The 18284-nt window shown below is 40.5% G+C and overlaps 1 protein-coding gene and 1 long non-coding RNA gene across 3 annotated transcripts in view; one reads left to right on the top strand and one right to left on the bottom strand.

The window, feature by feature from the left end:
- The window catches only part of LOC119648723, a 43399-nt gene that overhangs the window by 19091 nt on the left and 6024 nt on the right, over nucleotides 1-18284 (top strand). The gene's annotated exons all lie outside the window — the stretch shown is intronic.
- Nucleotides 975-18284, bottom strand: part of LOC119648719 (toll-like receptor 6) — a 32785-nt gene continuing 15475 nt past the window's right edge. Inside the window, exons 2-5 of one of the 2 annotated variants that reach the window (XM_038050527.1) lie at nucleotides 3470-3724; nucleotides 1666-3410; nucleotides 1481-1608; nucleotides 975-1421 (exon numbers count right to left, since the gene is read on the bottom strand). In XM_038050527.1, coding sequence (XP_037906455.1) covers nucleotides 1169-1421; nucleotides 1481-1608; nucleotides 1666-3410; nucleotides 3470-3724 — 2381 coding nt within the window. In that variant the 3' untranslated portion in view covers nucleotides 975-1168. The remainder of the gene's footprint in view (nucleotides 1422-1480; nucleotides 1609-1665; nucleotides 3411-3469; nucleotides 3725-18284) is intronic. The other variant, XM_038050528.1, reaches the window with a different exon arrangement.

Raw genomic sequence — 18284 nt, 5'->3', positions numbered from 1 at the left:
GACTGGATTATCTTCGTACTTAGCATGGATATGATCCAATGGGTGAGATACCCCTCCAATTCAATACCGTTCAACGTTTCCTTGATGGCGTTGGTACTAACGTTATTAAAAGCTCCCTCTATATCCAAAAAGGCAGCTAGGGTATACTGCTTGTACTGCAGCGATCGCTTAAATATGCCAATTACCTCGTGGAGGTCGGTTTCTGGGACTTAGAGAAAGGCTTTCTCTCCATAATCATCCTTAAGTGAATGTCCAAGAGGCGCTCTAGGATCTTTAGCACGAAAGAGGTCAGGTTGATTGGTCGAAAGTCCGTCGTTAGCTTACATGCATCGTCAAACCAGCTGTTTCGACTCTTTTTGCGGCTGAGACCAAGTGTCTTTGTGGCCGTATTTATGATAACGTTCTTCAGTTGATTATGAAGATCATTTGTTGATGCTTCGTCTCCAGGATCTCTGTTGACTGCGGCATCCATTTCCCTCTTATCGGTGTTCCAGAGGGCAGTTTTGTGGATAGCTTCAGTGTTAACTCTCACCTGGTTTTCAGAGGGGATTCTGGGTGATGTTGTTATTCGAGCTCGGAGCACCATGCCAACGAAATAGTGATCCGAGTCTACATTGGCCTCCCTATATGTTCTGTCATTCACCAAAGCTGAGAGGTGGCGGCGTTCGATTAACACATGGTCAATTTGGTTGAAAGTGGTCCTGTTTGGAGAGGCCCACGTATGTTTGTGGACTGCTTTCCGCGCAAACCAGGTACTTCCAAAAAGCTGATTATGGGATATGTATACCTCGGCGCGTATTTGGATGGAACTGGGAAGTCTCGATCGCTTCTTCTGCGAAGGAAAGACGCTAAATATCCTTCTGTGCAAGATTAGGGCAGGTCCCTCATTAAAAAAATAAATTTTATTTAATGCAGAATGTCCTTGAAGCCACCGGAGATCTTTTCGCTGATAGATGTTCCACAAAAATCATATATACTATTTATGGTCATTTATTTCAGTTCATTCAACATCCTCTATTCGCTTTCATTACATCTATGGTATCTACCTAAAATCTACATAATCCGATAAAATAATTTAATCTACAATAATAAATAAGTTGTTAATATAACACAGGTACATAGTGACATCACTAATTTCATACAGTATTAAAAGATTTGATCGCATTTCTCACACGGATGACTCTTCACCAGTATCCTGGCTTCCACGCTCAATACTCGATAATGAGCGCTTCAGTCTAACCCAGAACAATTTCCTCTCGTCACTTACAGATTTTATCACAAAAGTAGAACCTGAAGCTTCTGTGGGCCACTTAATATAAGTTTTAATTTGCATCAAGTACTGTAGTGACTTAGGGCGCTTATGTCTAGGAATATCCTCCAGCAAGATGAGGATCAGATGCTCCTTTTTGGCTTCGAAAAGTCTGAAAAAAAAGTTAAATTAGAAATTAAATGAATTGGTAGCGTTTTTGGAGGAATCTACCTATGTTGTGCTAGATACATCTCAAATTGACACCATTGGCTGGATAGAAAGCACTTTGAGATGACCAGGAGAAAGCACCGTGACTTATCCATGCACTGAATGATGTTCTCAAGGATGCTTAGGCCAACCTGAAATTCGCTACAGTTATATAATTTTTAACAATTTGCTCTGAAGGTTTACTCAACCTGAAAGTCTCGTTCGTGCAGGCAAATCGATGTTTCTTGGTTGCCTTCGATGTGTGGCAGGAGCTCATCAAGGACCCAGTCCCTGTCTCGATCACAGTAACTTACAAATATATCGTACATGTAGGAAGTAGGCTTGGAGGTCTCCTCTTTTTTGTTGTTCAGCAGTTTCAAGATGGCTGACCTCTTTAGGATGATGAAGAAATACTTGATATGCCACCACTTTAAGTATAATGGAATTATCAGTATTAAAGCTAGAGACAGAACTGCAAATCCAATGATGAAGATATGCGTCGTGTTCAGATTTTCAATCGGTGCTAAGATCGGCCTGCTATCACAAGGATCGAGTTCAGCCAGCTCATGCACAGTATTGGTACTAGCGTTGTAGCACCAATAGTTTTCCGGCTCGTAGTCTAAAAGTACGAAATTAAAGTGAAGCAGTTCTCCGTCGGGCATCACAAGCTGGCATGTCTCCTCATCTTTGAAAATGCCGGCGATTGAGTTATCGTCGTTTATTATATCGAAAGGATGCGGGTGATGGTGATGATGGTGGTGTGGTGATGAATTTGAATAGTGATGTATTGGAGGGGAACTTCTAGTAAGTGAAAATTTCTTTTTTGTCTTAATTATATTCTTGTGGCTTTGCTTAAAAAGGGGGTCGAATTTTGCCAGTATTTGTGACACGATTTTGTTTTTGATGCACTCCTGATCTAGCGTCGGCCACACCCATATAGGCAAACTATCTCTTGGTCTGTTATCTTCCTTATTTCGGTCGTCTTTACCGGTTTCGTTATCACCTCTAAGAGGTAATGTTGTCGTGTTCATCAGGTCGAGGTTGTCGACTGCAATGTCGATAAGGTCCCGCAGGGCGCAACTGCAAATGAAGTCATTATGGCCAATCGCCAGGAAAGATAAGTTTGCAAAGTCTCGATACATTTCGGAAGTGATAATATTGATGTTGTTACTTCTCAAATTCAGCAAGCGCAACTTTGTATTTTCTTCGAAAATTCGATGGTACCAGTTGCCTATGTGATTCGAGCTCAGATCAAACAACTTCAGACTTTTCAGATTCAAAAAATTTCCTCTATGTAAGACATTAATATTGTTCCCACTCAATTGCAAAATTTCCAATTTCTCCAAAGATTTCACCCAATTCAAATCATGTAATCGAGAATTCTCGAAGGACAGCACTTCCAGTGAGTCATGTAATCCTGCGAACGTTTCTTCATGCAAACTTAGAGTTGCTGCTGGGTTTCCTGATAAATCCAACACCCTTAAACTGGTTTCGGAGAATATCTTACTTGGTAGCAGTGGGAGGAATGTATAGCACAAACTCAAAAATACCAACTCAGGTCCCAGATGCGAGAAAGCTCTAACACTGTATGGCGAAATTCGTGTATGAGAAACGTCCAGCAGTAGCAGATTTTTTAAGTTATCGAAGGCAAATTCCGATATAGAAAGTCCTTCATTTATTGTGTGGTAGATATCGTCGCCAGGATCGTATAAATGACTGTTCGGGAAGTCAATTGATTCAATGTAGGATAAGTCCAATTTCGTCAAAAGTGGAGAAAATTTGAATAAATCTGAAGATATGTGAACCAAATTGTTATGCGATAGATACAGTCCTGATAAGTTCGGAAAGTTTTCAAATATTTCAGCTCCCATAAATTGAATACTACAGTTGGACAGGTCCAGTTCTTGCAGGGATGGCAGGATTGGGAATTGGGCCCAACTCCATGCTTTTGACACTATGTAAAAAGAAAAAAAAACCTTAAATATTATATATGCGGTTCAAGTAAGTGCATACCGAACTCACTATCAAAATGTCGCTCTAAGCCAAAATCTGGTGACGAAAAATCGTTCCCCCTTAGTGAGAGATAACTCAAGGTTCGATTGATAACAGATAAAGCCTTGAATGGGACAGCATGCAGACTATTTCCGGCGGCAGAGAAGGCTAGGTATTTATCAGGCGCAAAGAGTTTCGTTCGTTGAGTGGTTTCTTCGTATATCTTTTCTTCGCTATTCGACATATGTGATAGATCCAGGGCGGCAAAGTGGACATCTGAAAGAGTGATAATAAAAAGAATTGTAATTATTTTTTTATATATAAAGGATGGATACTAAGTAAGAAAAATTGATGCAAAGTCTCTGCTATTCGTTTATATATCTAAGGAATCCAATTAAGGGTGTTATCCATGATGCACTCGCTCTAAGCCTCACGAACGCCGCGTTAGATGGGATATGTTCTCCTGAAGACTTGAGAATATTGATCGACAATTACCTTCTGGTGGAGAATTTCGAATATTTGAAGGATGATAGGCTAAAAAAGTATTCCGTCGAAGTATGGGCACAAGGCTCAGCTCCACATATGTCCTCTACTGTCAAATATCTAAGATGTAACTGGTGTTCTGTACTTTTCGAATAGAGAGACCACAGCTATTGGATTCGGGCATGTCTTGGCCATGATTGTTACTGCACTCGGAACATATAGAGTTCTATGCAACGGAGTTATAAGAATGGTGAAGTTTTAAAGGGGTCATCCCGTGTGAAGGCCGTTTTTTTTTCGCTTTTTTTAAACATTTTTTGTGAAGAACTGGATAAGGATACAAATACGAATTTTTCACTATAGATTTATTAATATCTTGAGCGTGCATAGTAATTTCTCTAGCCCGATCCCATAGTTCGTTATTGAAATACAGAGAAATTTATACATCATCATCAACGGCGCAACAACCGGTATCCGGTCTCGGCCTGCTCTAATAAGGAACTCCAGACATCCCGGTTTTGCGCCGAGGTCCACCAATTCGATATCCCTAAAAGCTGTCTGGCGTCCTGACCTACGCCGCCGATCCATCTCAGGCAGGGTCTGCCTCGTCTTCTTTTTCTACAATAGATATTGCCTTTATAGACTTTCCGGGTGGGATCATCCTCATCCATACGTATTAAGTGACCCGCTCACCGTAACCTATTCAGCCGGATTTTATCCACAACCGGACGGTCATGGTATCGCTCATAAATTTCGTCATTGTGTAGGCTACGGAATCGTCCATCCTCATGTAGGTGGCCAAAAATTCTTCGGAGGATTCTTCTCTCGAACGAGCCAAGAGTTCGCAATTTTTCTTGCTAAGAACCCAAGTCTCCGAGGAATACATGAGGACTGGCAAGATCATAGTCTTGTACAGTAAGGGCTTTGACCCTATGGTGAGACATTTCGAGCGAAACAGAATTGTAAGCTGAAATAGGCTCTGTTGCCTGCCAACAACCGTGCGCAGATTTCATCATCGTAGCTGTCATCGGTTGTGATTTTCGACCCTAGATAGGAGAAATTATCAACGGTCTCAAAGTTGTATTCTCCTATCCTTATTCTTCCTGTTTGACCAGTGCGGTTTGATGTTCTTGGTTGATTCGTATTTGGTGCTGACGTTGCCATCATATATTTTGTCTTGCTTTCATTGATATGCAGCCCAAGATCTCGCGCCGCCTGCTCGATCTGGATGAAGGCAGTTTGTACGTCTCGGGTGGTTCTTCCCATGATGTCGATATCGTCAGCATAGGCCAGTAGTTGGGTGTACTTGAAGAGGATCGTTACTCTTGCATTAACCTCAACATCACGGATCACTTTCTCCAGGGCCAGGTTAAAGAGGACCCATGATAGGGCATCCCCTCGTCGTAGACGGTTGTTGATGTCGAATGATCTTGAGAGTGATCCTGCTGCTTTTATCTGGCCTCGCACATTGGTCGGGGTCAGCCTAGTCAGTCTTATTAATTTCGTCAGGATACCGAATTCTCTCATGGCCGTGTACAGTTTTACCCTGGCTATGCTATCATAGGCGGCTTTAAAGTCGATGAATAGATGGTGCAACTGTTGTCCATATTCCAACAGTTTTTCCATCGCTTGCCGCACAGAGAAAATCTAATCTGTTGCTGATTTGCCTGGTGTGAAGCCTCTTTGGTATGGGCCAATGATGTTCTGGGCGTATGAGGCTATCCGGCCTAGCAAGATAGAGGAAAATATCTTATAGATGGTACTCAGCAACGTGATACCTCTATAATTGCTGCATTGTGTGATATCTCCTTTTTTATGTATGAGACAGATAATGCCTCGTTACCAATCGTCAGGCATTAATTCGCTGTCCCATACCTTGTTGAACCACTAAGTTGATGAACCACTTGGTGTAATTGGTCGCCTCCACATTTAACCAATTCGGCTGTAATTCCATCGGCTCCTGGCGACTTATGATTTTTTAGCCGATGAATTGCACGGACTGTTTCTCCTATACTTGGTCTTGGCAGTATTTGTCTGTCGTCTTCAGTTGGCGGGACCTCCAACTCGCCGATGTTCTGGTTGTTCAGTAGCTCATCAAAGTACTCAACCCATCGCTCCAATATGCCGATTCTGTCGGCAATCAGATTTCCCTCTTTGTTTCGGCAGCAGCAGCAGTATCGACGTTCCGCGCCTGGTGCGGTTGCTGCCTGTACTTTTCGAGTTCACAGACTTGTTGGTTCTCCCAGGCTTCCTTTTTCCGTCTGTGAAGTCGCTTCTCCGCTCGACGGAGTTCATGATAAGTCTCTGCGGGTGCCAGCGTTCTTTGAGAATGCAACATTACTCGGTATGCGGCATTCTTCCGTTCCGTTGCTAGCTTACATTCATCGTCAAACCAGGCGTTCCGACTCCTTTTGCGGCTGGGGTCAAGTATGTTTGTGGCCGTATCCATGATAACGTTCTTCAGGTGATTGTGAAGATCATTTGTTGATGGTTCATCTCCAGGTCCTCTGTTGAATGTGGTTATTGCGGCATCCATTTCCCTCTTATAGGTGTTGCGGAGGACTGTGTTGTGGATGGCTTCAGTGTTCACTCTCACCTGATTGTCAGAGGGGATTCTAGGTGGTATTTTTATTATACACCCATCTCCAAACTTACTGCCACGCTAGATGGCGCTAGGATCGTCATAAAAAAAAGTAAACAGCATTTTAACGTCAAGACTTAACTACAGTCCGCAAACTAGGATTATTAAAAAATATTGAAAGCTAAATTTTGGGTGCCGTGTTAAACTGTTTTTTTTTGTGAATTTTGTACTGATGAAGGGAGTAAGTTGCTCCCGAAATATATATACTTAATAAAATAAAATTGTAGTTGGGATTAAGCTAATGGTCTATTAATTGTGAATTTTGGTGTTTTTTTACGGCTTCTTCAATGAATAAAAAAAAAAACTACTGAATGAATCGCAATTATCCTAGTTTGCGGACCGTAGAAATATGTTCTGAATAAGTTGTGAAAATTTCAAAAAATGTCGTTGGATAGATTTTGGGCTATGGAGGCAGCCGATTTTCAATATGCAGTTTCGAGAAAAACGCATTTAAAAAGTAAAATGTGATTTTTAGCCTTAAAAACTTAACTGACCATTAATCTGCTATACCCAGTCCATAAACCTTAGGTTTCTTCAAGGGACACAGTCTTGGCTTCAATTTTTGTGCTTTTGGGACCGATAAATACGCGCTTTATTACGGTGATCGACATAAATCTGGCATGTGACTTATCACGTGTTTAACACTATAATTTCCGAACCACTCCGAATATCAAAAAATCAATTTGCCCATATATTCTACACTATATCTAGATATAATTGATACCAAAAAAAAAATTCGATTCCTGGGATCCGGCACACGGGATGATCCCCTTAATATAGGTGGGTTGGTTTACTAGTTGTTATTTAAATAGACAAGGCGGAAACAGTCGATCAAGAACTAAAACAAGGGAAAAATCGTTGAATGTACAGCCAATTTGAATCTGGTATAAAATATCTGGTGGTGATAATCGTCCCCAAGTTGAGCTTCAAAGGCACCAAGACCAACAAAAAAGGACAATGGACCCTCTTTTCAGAACCAAAAATTGGAAGATGCTAATTGCTTAAGGGGGTCATCCCGTGTGTCGGGTTGGAGAAATCGATTTTTTTTTTTTGCATGAATTGTATCTATATATAGTGGAGAATATGTGGGCAAAGGGATTTTCCGATATTCCGAGTCCTTCAGAAATTACAGGGTTAAATAGGTAAGGAGTTTGCAGCCGCGGCTAGAGTACTCGATGAGAAAGAGCATCGAATCTTCTTTTATCTGTTAGTTTTTTACCTGAGCCTTATAAATTTGAACACAGGTATAAATAAAAAAAGATGGAAAACCAGTCAATTGTCTAAACTTATCTGCTGTTTGGAATAAAAAGGATAATCCAGTCTAGAGTGAGCAGTGAAAGGCGTTCAAGTTATACTCAGTTATATTTTGTTGTAAGTATTGTGCTGTTTGTGTGTTCAGTGATTTTTTTAAATGGATCGTACGAAGGGAGATCGCTTTAACGCTCAACGTCACGCTCGCACTAAAAAACGAGTATTTCATGGGAATCGATACTTATCAGAGAAGAAAAAGGACTTCGCATCAACATCAGCAAAGAAACTTTTAGCAAGCATGAACATGGATGTTCCAATTGCGACAAGTTTTGTATATTGTATATTGGATTTTGCTGGAGTTTTCTCCGGTATTTCCGCAAATAATAAAATATACGTATTAGTAAAAAAGGAATACGTAGGGCGTGTCGAGAAAAGAATGGGAACGCGGCTTAGAAATGCAAAGAAGAATCACAAAGGCATTGGTGGAAAAGGGGCTGGAAAACTTACTGATAAGGACCTCACTACATTTTCTGGGCTAGCTATTCGTTGACACGCAAATTCGATAAAAGGAATGAAGCAAGAAATTTGGGAAACTTTCTTCCATAAATGTTCTACAGACGAAAATGCTCAGCATCAAAATTGTCCAGCAGGCGAGGACAGTTGGTGCAAATGGCGCAAAGCGGAAGCTAAAGATAGTTTTCACCACGAGAAGGCACTTTTGACTGAAGAAGTTCAAACAGTCATCAAACCAATCTTCGAAGATTTGTCACGAGATAATCTCTTGAACAGATGTTTAGGAGCAGAAACCCAGAATAACAATGAGTCGTTAAATGCATTGATCTGGACTTTCGCTCCTAAACACCTTCATTCTGGGGCCAAGGTCGTAGAAATAGCCACTTTTCTGGCTGTAATTATTTTCAATGAAGGACTCAGTGGCATTCTCAAAATCCTAGAGACAATGGGATGTCAAGTTGGTCACATACGTCAGGTTTATGCCGACCGCCGTAATGAAGCGCGAATTTGGCGGTCCGAACCACGACCGACTGACTTCGCTAAAAGAGCCACAATTGACACCAGAGAGCAACAATCGGCCTTACAAGACTTTTTTGAAGAAACGGAGGGTGCTCTCTATAGACCAGGTGTAGCAGATTAATGGTGAGTTAAAATTTTACTGTTGATAATCACATTTAAATTTTCAAATGCGTTTTTCTCGAAACAGCATCTTGAAAATCGGCTGCCACCATAGCTCAAAATCTATCCAACCAAATTCTTTGAAATTTTCACGGCTTCTTTAGTACATATTTCTACGGTCCGCAAACTAGGATAATTGTAATCGGATGGGTAATTTTTTTTTTATTCATAAAAAAAGCTGTAAAAAAACACCAAAATCCAAAAAAATAAGTTTAAAAGCCCACCAAACATTTACCTTTTAATATTTTCCAATTATCCTAGTTTGCGGACCGTGGAATATTGTCCACATTAAAATGCCGTTTAGTTTTTTTCCCTCAGATGAACACAGCGCCCTCCAGCGTGGCAGCAGAAAAACACCTTTTTTTGGAGATGGGTGCATAAATTAACACGTATTCCAAAAATTAGCTACGAAATCAAGCTGAAAAATTTACCACATATACTAGAGATATCAATAAACATATGGTGAAAAAATCACGTTTCTATCTTTATCCAGTCCTTCAAAATAATTTTTCAAAAAAAGGCAAAAAAAACGGCCTTCACACGGGATGACCCCCTTAATACTAGTTATGAGTCGTTACTAGGAACTGGAATATTTTTATTTACTACAAAAGTTGCCATTTCAGCAAGGCTTCTCAGCTTCCTTTCTGGTGGTCCCGGAATGGAGACTTTAACTAAATTAGACAGATATTTTGGCAATATAGAGGAAGTCCTATTCTCTTTCGACTTTTTCTAGGGTCCTATTCACAAATGAATACTTCGTGAAAGCATGCAAAAAGGGGGACAGGCAAAGGGTTTTAATCATGTGGATAAAGGACATATTGCCAATGAATTCAAGCCCTCCTCAAAGGAAGGAGGAAGGTTTATATGATAACCACCTTGTTCCTACTGCCAAAGATCAAAAACTGAGATATATGGTAACCGCAACGAGAAAATAAAATTTATTCAGTCTTACTTTTGGAGAAATAGCTCAGAATTTACATTTGCCAAAGTGAATAATCGAGAATATGTGGAATAATGACGGATTACGCTGATGGAACCCCGGTTCGAGGGCTAAACCACTTGGGAACTCCATTGAGCATCATCTGCAGAAAATTAAACACCTGGGGGAATAGTGAACTTTCTAGCGGCCACTTAGGTCGACATTGAGTCGAATAACTGTCTAGGGCATAGGGAAAACTGGATAACAAGGAAAAAACCAACCCATAAAGAAGATTAAGGAAATACTAATTTACTTGCTTACATTATGTAAAGAGCTCTTAGGCTTAGCGGCACTCATTTAACCATCATCATCGATTATCGTCTCAGAAAGGAAGGGATTGTGATTTTCCTAAGAGACTTGGTTGATAATAATAGTACCCACAGTAATAAGATTGAGTCTACTGAAAATTTCAGTTGGATGTGGCTAAGCCAAACGTTAGGCCCGGGAGACAAACCTAACAAATGGTTCAAGTTCGCAGTAAAGACATGCCCGGGCACTTTTTATGCATTGCAGAGGAAATCATCCCAGGTAGCTAGTAAACTATCAGAAGAGCCATCCTTTTATTGACCCATGAGGAGATACTGAAGCAGATAACTGCTCTGAATAGCTGATGACCTGTAAACGTTTTGCGAATGACAGTCTGATTACCATTAGGTCATTTCACTAGTGAAACCATAAAATAGGTTATAGATTTCATGAAATCGTTTGCATGTCAAAATGCGTCAAATTTGGTCAATTGCAACTAAACTCGGAAGTCCCAAGCAACAACTGATATTTCTAGTTAACTTGTTACTTTCGCTGGCAGATATCAGGAGGAAAAACGCGTCTGAAACGATACTGATAATAGAGTTAAGGAGCGTATTATCCCCATCCCCCCGGGTATTCCACATTATTGTGAAGCATCTTCAAGGTAATAGCGGATAATGTCAAAAACAGCATTGGTTGCAGTAGCAAAACATCTTGAGGATTTTATCCTGACATCGCGAAGCAGAAATCGTAGATAATATCGATAAGTCGGCTCGTTTGGATCCAATGCACCATTTTTTCTCAATCATATTCTTGGCCCGGCCGAAGCTTCTGGCGCTTGTGTTGATTCCACCCAACAGTTGACTCAATTTTCAGAGCTCGGTTGAGAAATGCTCTTATCGTTATCCTCTATTTTTCCCAGTTTCGCCCCACTGCTTTGGCAAACTACTCTTCGAAAGTTTCTCTTATACTAGCTGTGGTAATCTAGGCTGCTTTCTCAACTTAGCACGGCGTTACGATGAAAGACCGGCATTGCATCACCTTGGCACCAACACGGTCATCAATCTATCTTAACAGGTTTCCCAGCCATGATCACCGACTGCACCAGATAATATGTGGAACCGGACGGCACGTGCTGGAGCTAACCCGAATGCCAGCAGTTCGGTGAGATGAGGGTCGGTGGTGTTGGTTAGGGCACAGAGATTTTACTCACGTGCCTAGACTCAATACTTGAGAACTGAACGCACCCCTACTCTAATAGAGACGTGTAATCTCGAGGCGGGTTGATACTATTGACCATTTTTTTCAACAACAGAACTAAACTGACTAACGGCCTAATAAGGGAGGGGAGAAAATTACAAAACACTAACGCGCGATAGATTGACGAGGAAGGTCTCCAACTTCGGCTAGTCCGGTCGAAAGGCTACGATCCAAACAAGACACTCACAAGGCGTTAAACCGCGATTATGAAATTTACTATTTACTTCGCTGGACAAGGTCCATTCTACTTCGTTCTAAATCCTCCACTCAGGCACCTTGGCAATAATTTCTTTCGGCTGTGCAGAGGAATCCGCTGAAGAATCTTGTTTTAGCTTCATGCTTAAACCTACAAGGGGATGCTCTGCTGGTGAACCAAATCCTCCTAAGTTCGTTTAGGCATCAGAGTATTCGCAAGCAAAGGCAGCTCTAATCCTGATACTATCAAGTCCGGTGCATGGAAACCTCAAAACGATCCATACTATTATGCGGAGCACTCTTGTGGGCAGAGCCGTTGACAAACAGAATTTCCAACGGTTGTAGAATTCTGTTAGATAAGGCAAGATTAGTTTTAGGAAGCATGAACCAAATAGTCATACTCGCTTGAGAAAGGCATCTAATCTTTCGGAAAAAGTAGATCAGTTCGATTAATCGACAATTAGTATGGTACATAGGCATGCAGCAAGGCCATAATCGCATTATCACTGACAGCGCAGATAGGCTAAGTCCATGGTTCAAGAAATTGCGCGTTAGCTATTTTGGTATCAGAGATGCTCCTCGATTAGGAAGATCCATTGAGGTGGATGATGACAAAATAGTGGCACTGATAACGTTCTACAACGCGAGAGAGCGCATTGCGCTCGCCTGAGATTGTTATCCTGATTTGACTCAGGTACTCATTCACAGCTGAGTGGATCGGTATGCGACGTCAAATCCCGATACAAATCCCACTGCCACCGGCGAGATTTGAACCGGGACCTTCCGTACAACAGCCTTGTGCTCTAACCATTCAGCTATCCGGGCACAATATTATTTTTACTGAACAAAATAAGTTCGATACTTGAATTCCTCATTAACTCAAAAAAGTTTATTTGATGACATGTATAACCATCTACGCAGGCTTGTCGAGAAAGGGGAAAGGGGGTGGATAGGAGGGATTTGCCATGAAGTTTTCTAGAGAGAAGAATAGAAACTTCAATGAAAAAAGGGATAATAAGGGCTCCAACAATTTCTACCCAGCCTTTTCGTATAATTTTCACTCCGACCTCGGTTTTTTTCTGTGAATGGGGAATGTGAAAAATGACCTTTTCTGAAAAAAAAAATGAAAAAATTGCTTATACAATAAGAAACCCAAACATGATTCTTTTCAAATAATTTCAAAAACAGAATTTCATCAAGCAAAGATTGTGCTCACAATGTCATGATGTTTGAAGGGTGTAATGTTTTTGAGCTCCTACCAAGGAACGAAACAATCAGTTCAGAAAAGTACTATCTGCATTGGGGCAAGCTGAACGAATCTGTCATCTAGAACCGTCCGGAACTCGTCAGTCATAAAGGATTTGTGTTCCATCACGTCAACGAGAGACTATAAAATTCTTTGGCGTCAAAAATGATTGGAACTTGGATGGGATATGTTGCCCTATCCAGCATACTCCATTGACCTAGCGTCCTCAAATTTCCACTTGGTTTGCTCTCTTCAAAACTCAGGTGAAGCGGTAAATCAGGACTTTGTTCAGTTATTCACCAATAAAGGTACGTTCTTCTACAGACGGACAATTATAAAACTCACTGAAAGATGGGAAAAGATCTTCGGACAAAATGGAAAGTATTCGTACATTTACTTATACTTATCAATCCGGAGAGAAGAGAAGACACTAGATCATTGTCGAAGCTTCAGACACCAACAAAAGTAGCGTTTTCGAAAGTACTTCCTTTAAATCAATTGCCAGAAAACACGGTATAAAAGAGTTCTATAATCATAACTGAAAAGCAGGCCTGTATGGTGAGGCCCTGTACGCCGTCATATGCAGGAAAAAGGGGGGAGGGGGCGGGGAGGAGACCAGTCCTTACATCTTTACTGTAGGAATTTGTAGTGAACGAGCTACCAGTCTTGCTAGACGGAAATACCCTGCTATATTCATATCTGGAAAAAATCTTATAGTTTTTACAACAAATTATCAAGGAGAGAACCATCGAATATGATGAATTCCAACAAAGGTTGCGTTTTCAAAAAGAGAAAGCTAGATGAACTCAAATTCTCATCCCTTTTTGGTGACTACCATATTATATGAGACAAAATAATTGGATACGAATCTAAATTGGAATAAACATCTTTAGTATGTAAATAACGAGAGTAAGCGGGCACTTTTCACCACGAAAAACGTCGTGGGTAGGACATAGAGATTGGAACCACATATCATATACTGAATACATCAAGTTATGATTAAGCTCGTGGACATTTATGAAGAACTAATACCGTGGCTGAAGTAAATCTGAGGCAAGTTGTCACGAAACTGTCCTGAATGCAAAGATTACTTGCCTATACATTTCAAGTACCGCTGCTGTAAGGGTGGCACCCTTGAACCTCATGGTAACTCATGGTAAAAGGAAAGGCGAGGTTTACAGTTTACAGGCTAGAATTGAACAGCATGTAGACTCTGTGGTATAAGGGCATAGAAGAACCACCAACCCTGGAAATCGGTACTGATTTTGCATCAAATATTACACCGATTACAAAGTTGAAGCCACCATAATTAGGGTGGACTGAACACATGGGAACGGTAGTCTTCTGATTAATCACATACTGGTTTATGCAAATGGGCATAGGACAGAAGATGAGACTGGTGTTGCGATGAAGTGAGCCAGAGCCACGATATGTCACAACCCCTAGGTGTTTTTTAGGCGGATGAGTATGCAATAAACTTGTATGCCAGAGAGAATCTACGGAGAAAGTATGGAAATTTGAAAATCTATATTTTCTGCGACATTTAGGCAGCAACAAGCCAGATTAAAATTCATATAGGAACGCCCGCTACACTTCAAAACCATACCTGCCAAAAATGAGGTATGAAACATTGAAAAGATAGCGAGGCATAAATATATTGATGACAACCAGATACTAAAATACCATTTGTTGGATTGGAGATTACACTTGGAATCTGCAAAGCTAGAGCATCCACTGGAGGCTTCTTGGGAAGACCTCGAGGGAGCTGAATCATATTTTGGCAAAGTGATGGCGTGTAGGTGAAGCTAACGCGCCATACTCCACTTAATGTGAAAAACGATGTCTTTTCACTTTCTGCCTTTTTGGGATGAAAAGATCAGATATACAGATAGATAGTACAGCTTGGAAAAGATCTGGGATTCACACTCATTTATTTACACAAACCGATTCTTTATGCCGCGATTTAAATTGCTTTTATCTAAAAAGAACAGATTGAATTAAAATTTTGTTAGTCGTGGTACAAAGGGTTATCGGCTTGCATTAAATATCATACTAGCATTGTTACTCATTGATACGTGAGAAGTTGCCACAGGGAAACTATGCACATACTGTAGATTCCTAACTTGCGAAATAGGTTGACCGTAGATCACCCTGATCGTAGTGGATAAACTGCCTTATCTGCAATTTTAAAATACAGTGCGGCAGTTAATCTGTTAAATATTTTTGCAGTCAAAGTCAGGTTAGAATGCTGACCCTGGTAACCTTTATGCCAGACTCTCAAAATGCAGCGATTAAGTAGAGATGAAATTGCAACCTTCTGGTTGTGGATCAACTCCGGTTCAATAGGCTGCGGTGGACGGGTTACTTAATCCATATGAATGTGGATGACCCACCCCGGAAAATCTATAAAAGCAATGAAAGGCGTAAAACCCGGTAAACCCTGCCTCAGATGAAGCGATAGCGTAGGTTAGCACGAGTTACGGCATCACCTACACCACACGTGCCCTCAACCGGGTCACCATCATAAATTATATCATTTCATTGAACTTTGCAATATAATGCTAACAGAATTAAAATCCATTGTATTTGCACCTTGCACATTCCATTGCGCAACATAATACTTGCACACGCTAAAAGTTAATTGAACCAATAAACCTTTGTAAGCAATTTATTAACTTATAAATTGTAGACGCACATTGCAATAGCTGAGTTGTAATTTGGAAGGCAGAAACTCTGCCAGAATAAAGGTCTAATTTAAAATTTTAAATCCAATCTTTTATTTTTTTTGGACATAGATCCCCTAGGATCTATAACTGGCGCAGTCTGCAAAGTAAGGGCGGAGGAGATTTTGCGAGTTTTGTGAGTTCGTGCGAAAAGTTTTTCTAAAATCGTCTAATTCCGACGGGTTATCGGTTGGCGAAAGGAAATCGCCCACGGTTACGGATACTTTTCGAAGTGTTAGTGCAAGTGACGAAGGAATATCGTGGCGGAAGCAGGCTCAGCGAGAGAACATCGCTACAGGAGCAAAACACACAGAACGAGCTTAGCAACAAGGATGTTCAAGGTTGCTGTATTTTTCACGTAAGTCAACTTTGGATTAATGCCTCTGTACTCCCAATCCAAAAAATCTCCTTCATTTCGGCCCTATTCCACGCTCCATAAATCTCTTAGAAATAGGCTTAATAACCGTAGTTTAAGTTGTGAAAATTTACCTAGTGAAACTGAAAACTGCACAACAAAAGTGATAAATTCATTCAGTACATCAATTGTATTTCGCGATAATAATATTGATAATAATTCTGTGGTTAAGGAAATGTCGAACCCAAGCGCAAGTGCTAACCAGAATACTGTGTCCTCCGTAGACGTGGTCAATTCATTAAGAGTTCCAGATGCAATCAAGGACCTCCCAAAATTTGATGGGAACCCTAGATTGTTATTTGATTTCCTCGACAATGTCGATGAAATCCTATCTCTCATTCAAGTAACGAGTGGGACACCTTATGGGCAATTACTATTAAGAGCCATAAGAAATAAGATAGTTGGAGATGCTAACGAAATCCTCAACATGTACGGGACCTCACTAAATTGGGATCAAATCAAAGAGAACCTCATTTTGCACTATGCCGATAAGAGAAATGAGACATCTCTTATAAGAGACCTTCATAATCTAAAGCAAAATAATGATTCAATTCAGAAGTTCTATAGTGAAATAGTCGAATTACTTTCAAGTATGAATAATCATGTGAATATTCATGAGAATGATAACAATGTGATAACCGCTAAAAAGGCGCTCTTCGCGGAAATGTGCCTTAACACGTTTCTTTCTGGGCTAAGAGAACCCTTAGGTTCAACCATACGGGCCATGAAACCAGAGACGTTAGCTACCGCTTATGCATATTGCATAAAAGAGCAAAATATATTCTACACGAAATCGGAGTCTAATAAACATAACTTAAATTTGATGTCTATGCCTAACTCTAAACCAAAACAGTTGCTACCGACTAAACAAAATTTGAAGTCTCCACAAATTATCTCGCCGAGTTTCCCAGTTCAACCATTCAGGCCCAATCATTCATACTACCCTCCACAGCCGAGACCAGGTTTTCACCAAACAAACTTTCAACCCTCACAATGGGGCAATCAGTTTCCGCAAAGGCCATATCTTACCCAGGGAGGCAACCTAAATTTTCAACAAAGACCAAATCCGTTCCAAAGTGTTCAACCTAAGTTCCAATCAGGTCAAAACGTATCCACGAGACCAGGTAATGCACACCTTGCTAAACCCGAGCCGATGGACATTAGCTCTGGTAGTTTCAGAGCGAACCAACCTCAACCTAGACAACCTCAAAATAATTTTTTCAGAGCATCGAGACCTCCAAACTTTATCTCAGAGGAGTTATTTAATGTCGCAATACCAGGCTATACCCCTGATGCACCAGACACTGATCCAAATTTTGCACAAACAAATAATCCGGTTAACCAACCTTATTACACGGATCAGTTTTACGGACAAAATTTCCAAGATGAGGTTTCACTTCCAGAATTCAATCCACCTGAGGACCCACAGCTCCTCAATGAGAATAACAACAATGCGCAGGTATACAACGTTGAAATCGATGATGGAAATTTTCCATTCAGTGCCTCCAACGACCAATTGGATACCTAGACATCAACAAACATGGAAACACACTTCCATATATTAATATATCATCCCCTTACGGACAACCATTAAAATTTTTAATAGACACCGGCGCATCATCTTCATTCATCAATCCGGAATTAATAAACCCACGTGACATTAAACTAATAAGTCCAATTTCTATCACTACTGTCCTTGCTAAACACAAAATAAACAAAGAAATTACACTTCCATATTTTCTCGAATTTAATCAGCCAGGATCCGCAAGATTTTTAATCTTCAAATTTCACGGATACTTCGACGGTTTAATCGGAGTAGACATTCTAAGTGAGATCGGTGGGAAAATTGATTTGAGTAATAATTTACTTATAACCAAAAACGCATCAATCCCTCTGAATTTTAAACCTAATTTTACATCTCAAAGATATATTGTACCACCCCGATCAAAACAAATCGTCAAACTTCCAGTTGATGTAGAGACTGGTGACATTTACATTAAATCCATTAAAGTAACCCCTGAACTTATAATCTCTGAGGGACTATACGCTGCTCTCGATTGGCATGCTATGATCGAAATAGCAAACACATCGAATTTAGAACAATCTCTTTTCCTTGAACACCCCTTAAGGGCAGAGTGTCTTTCCCGCAATTACGAGCAAATAAACAACCTAAACGTAAATTATGAAGCCGAAAATTGGAACTCTTCCA

The sequence above is a fragment of the Hermetia illucens genome, chromosome 2, assembly GCF_905115235.1.
Source record: "Hermetia illucens chromosome 2, iHerIll2.2.curated.20191125, whole genome shotgun sequence".
NCBI classification, from domain to species: Eukaryota; Metazoa; Arthropoda; class Insecta; order Diptera; family Stratiomyidae; genus Hermetia; species Hermetia illucens.
Note: the sequence above shows the minus strand (reverse complement) of the source record. Positions and strands in the feature narration are given on the sequence as shown.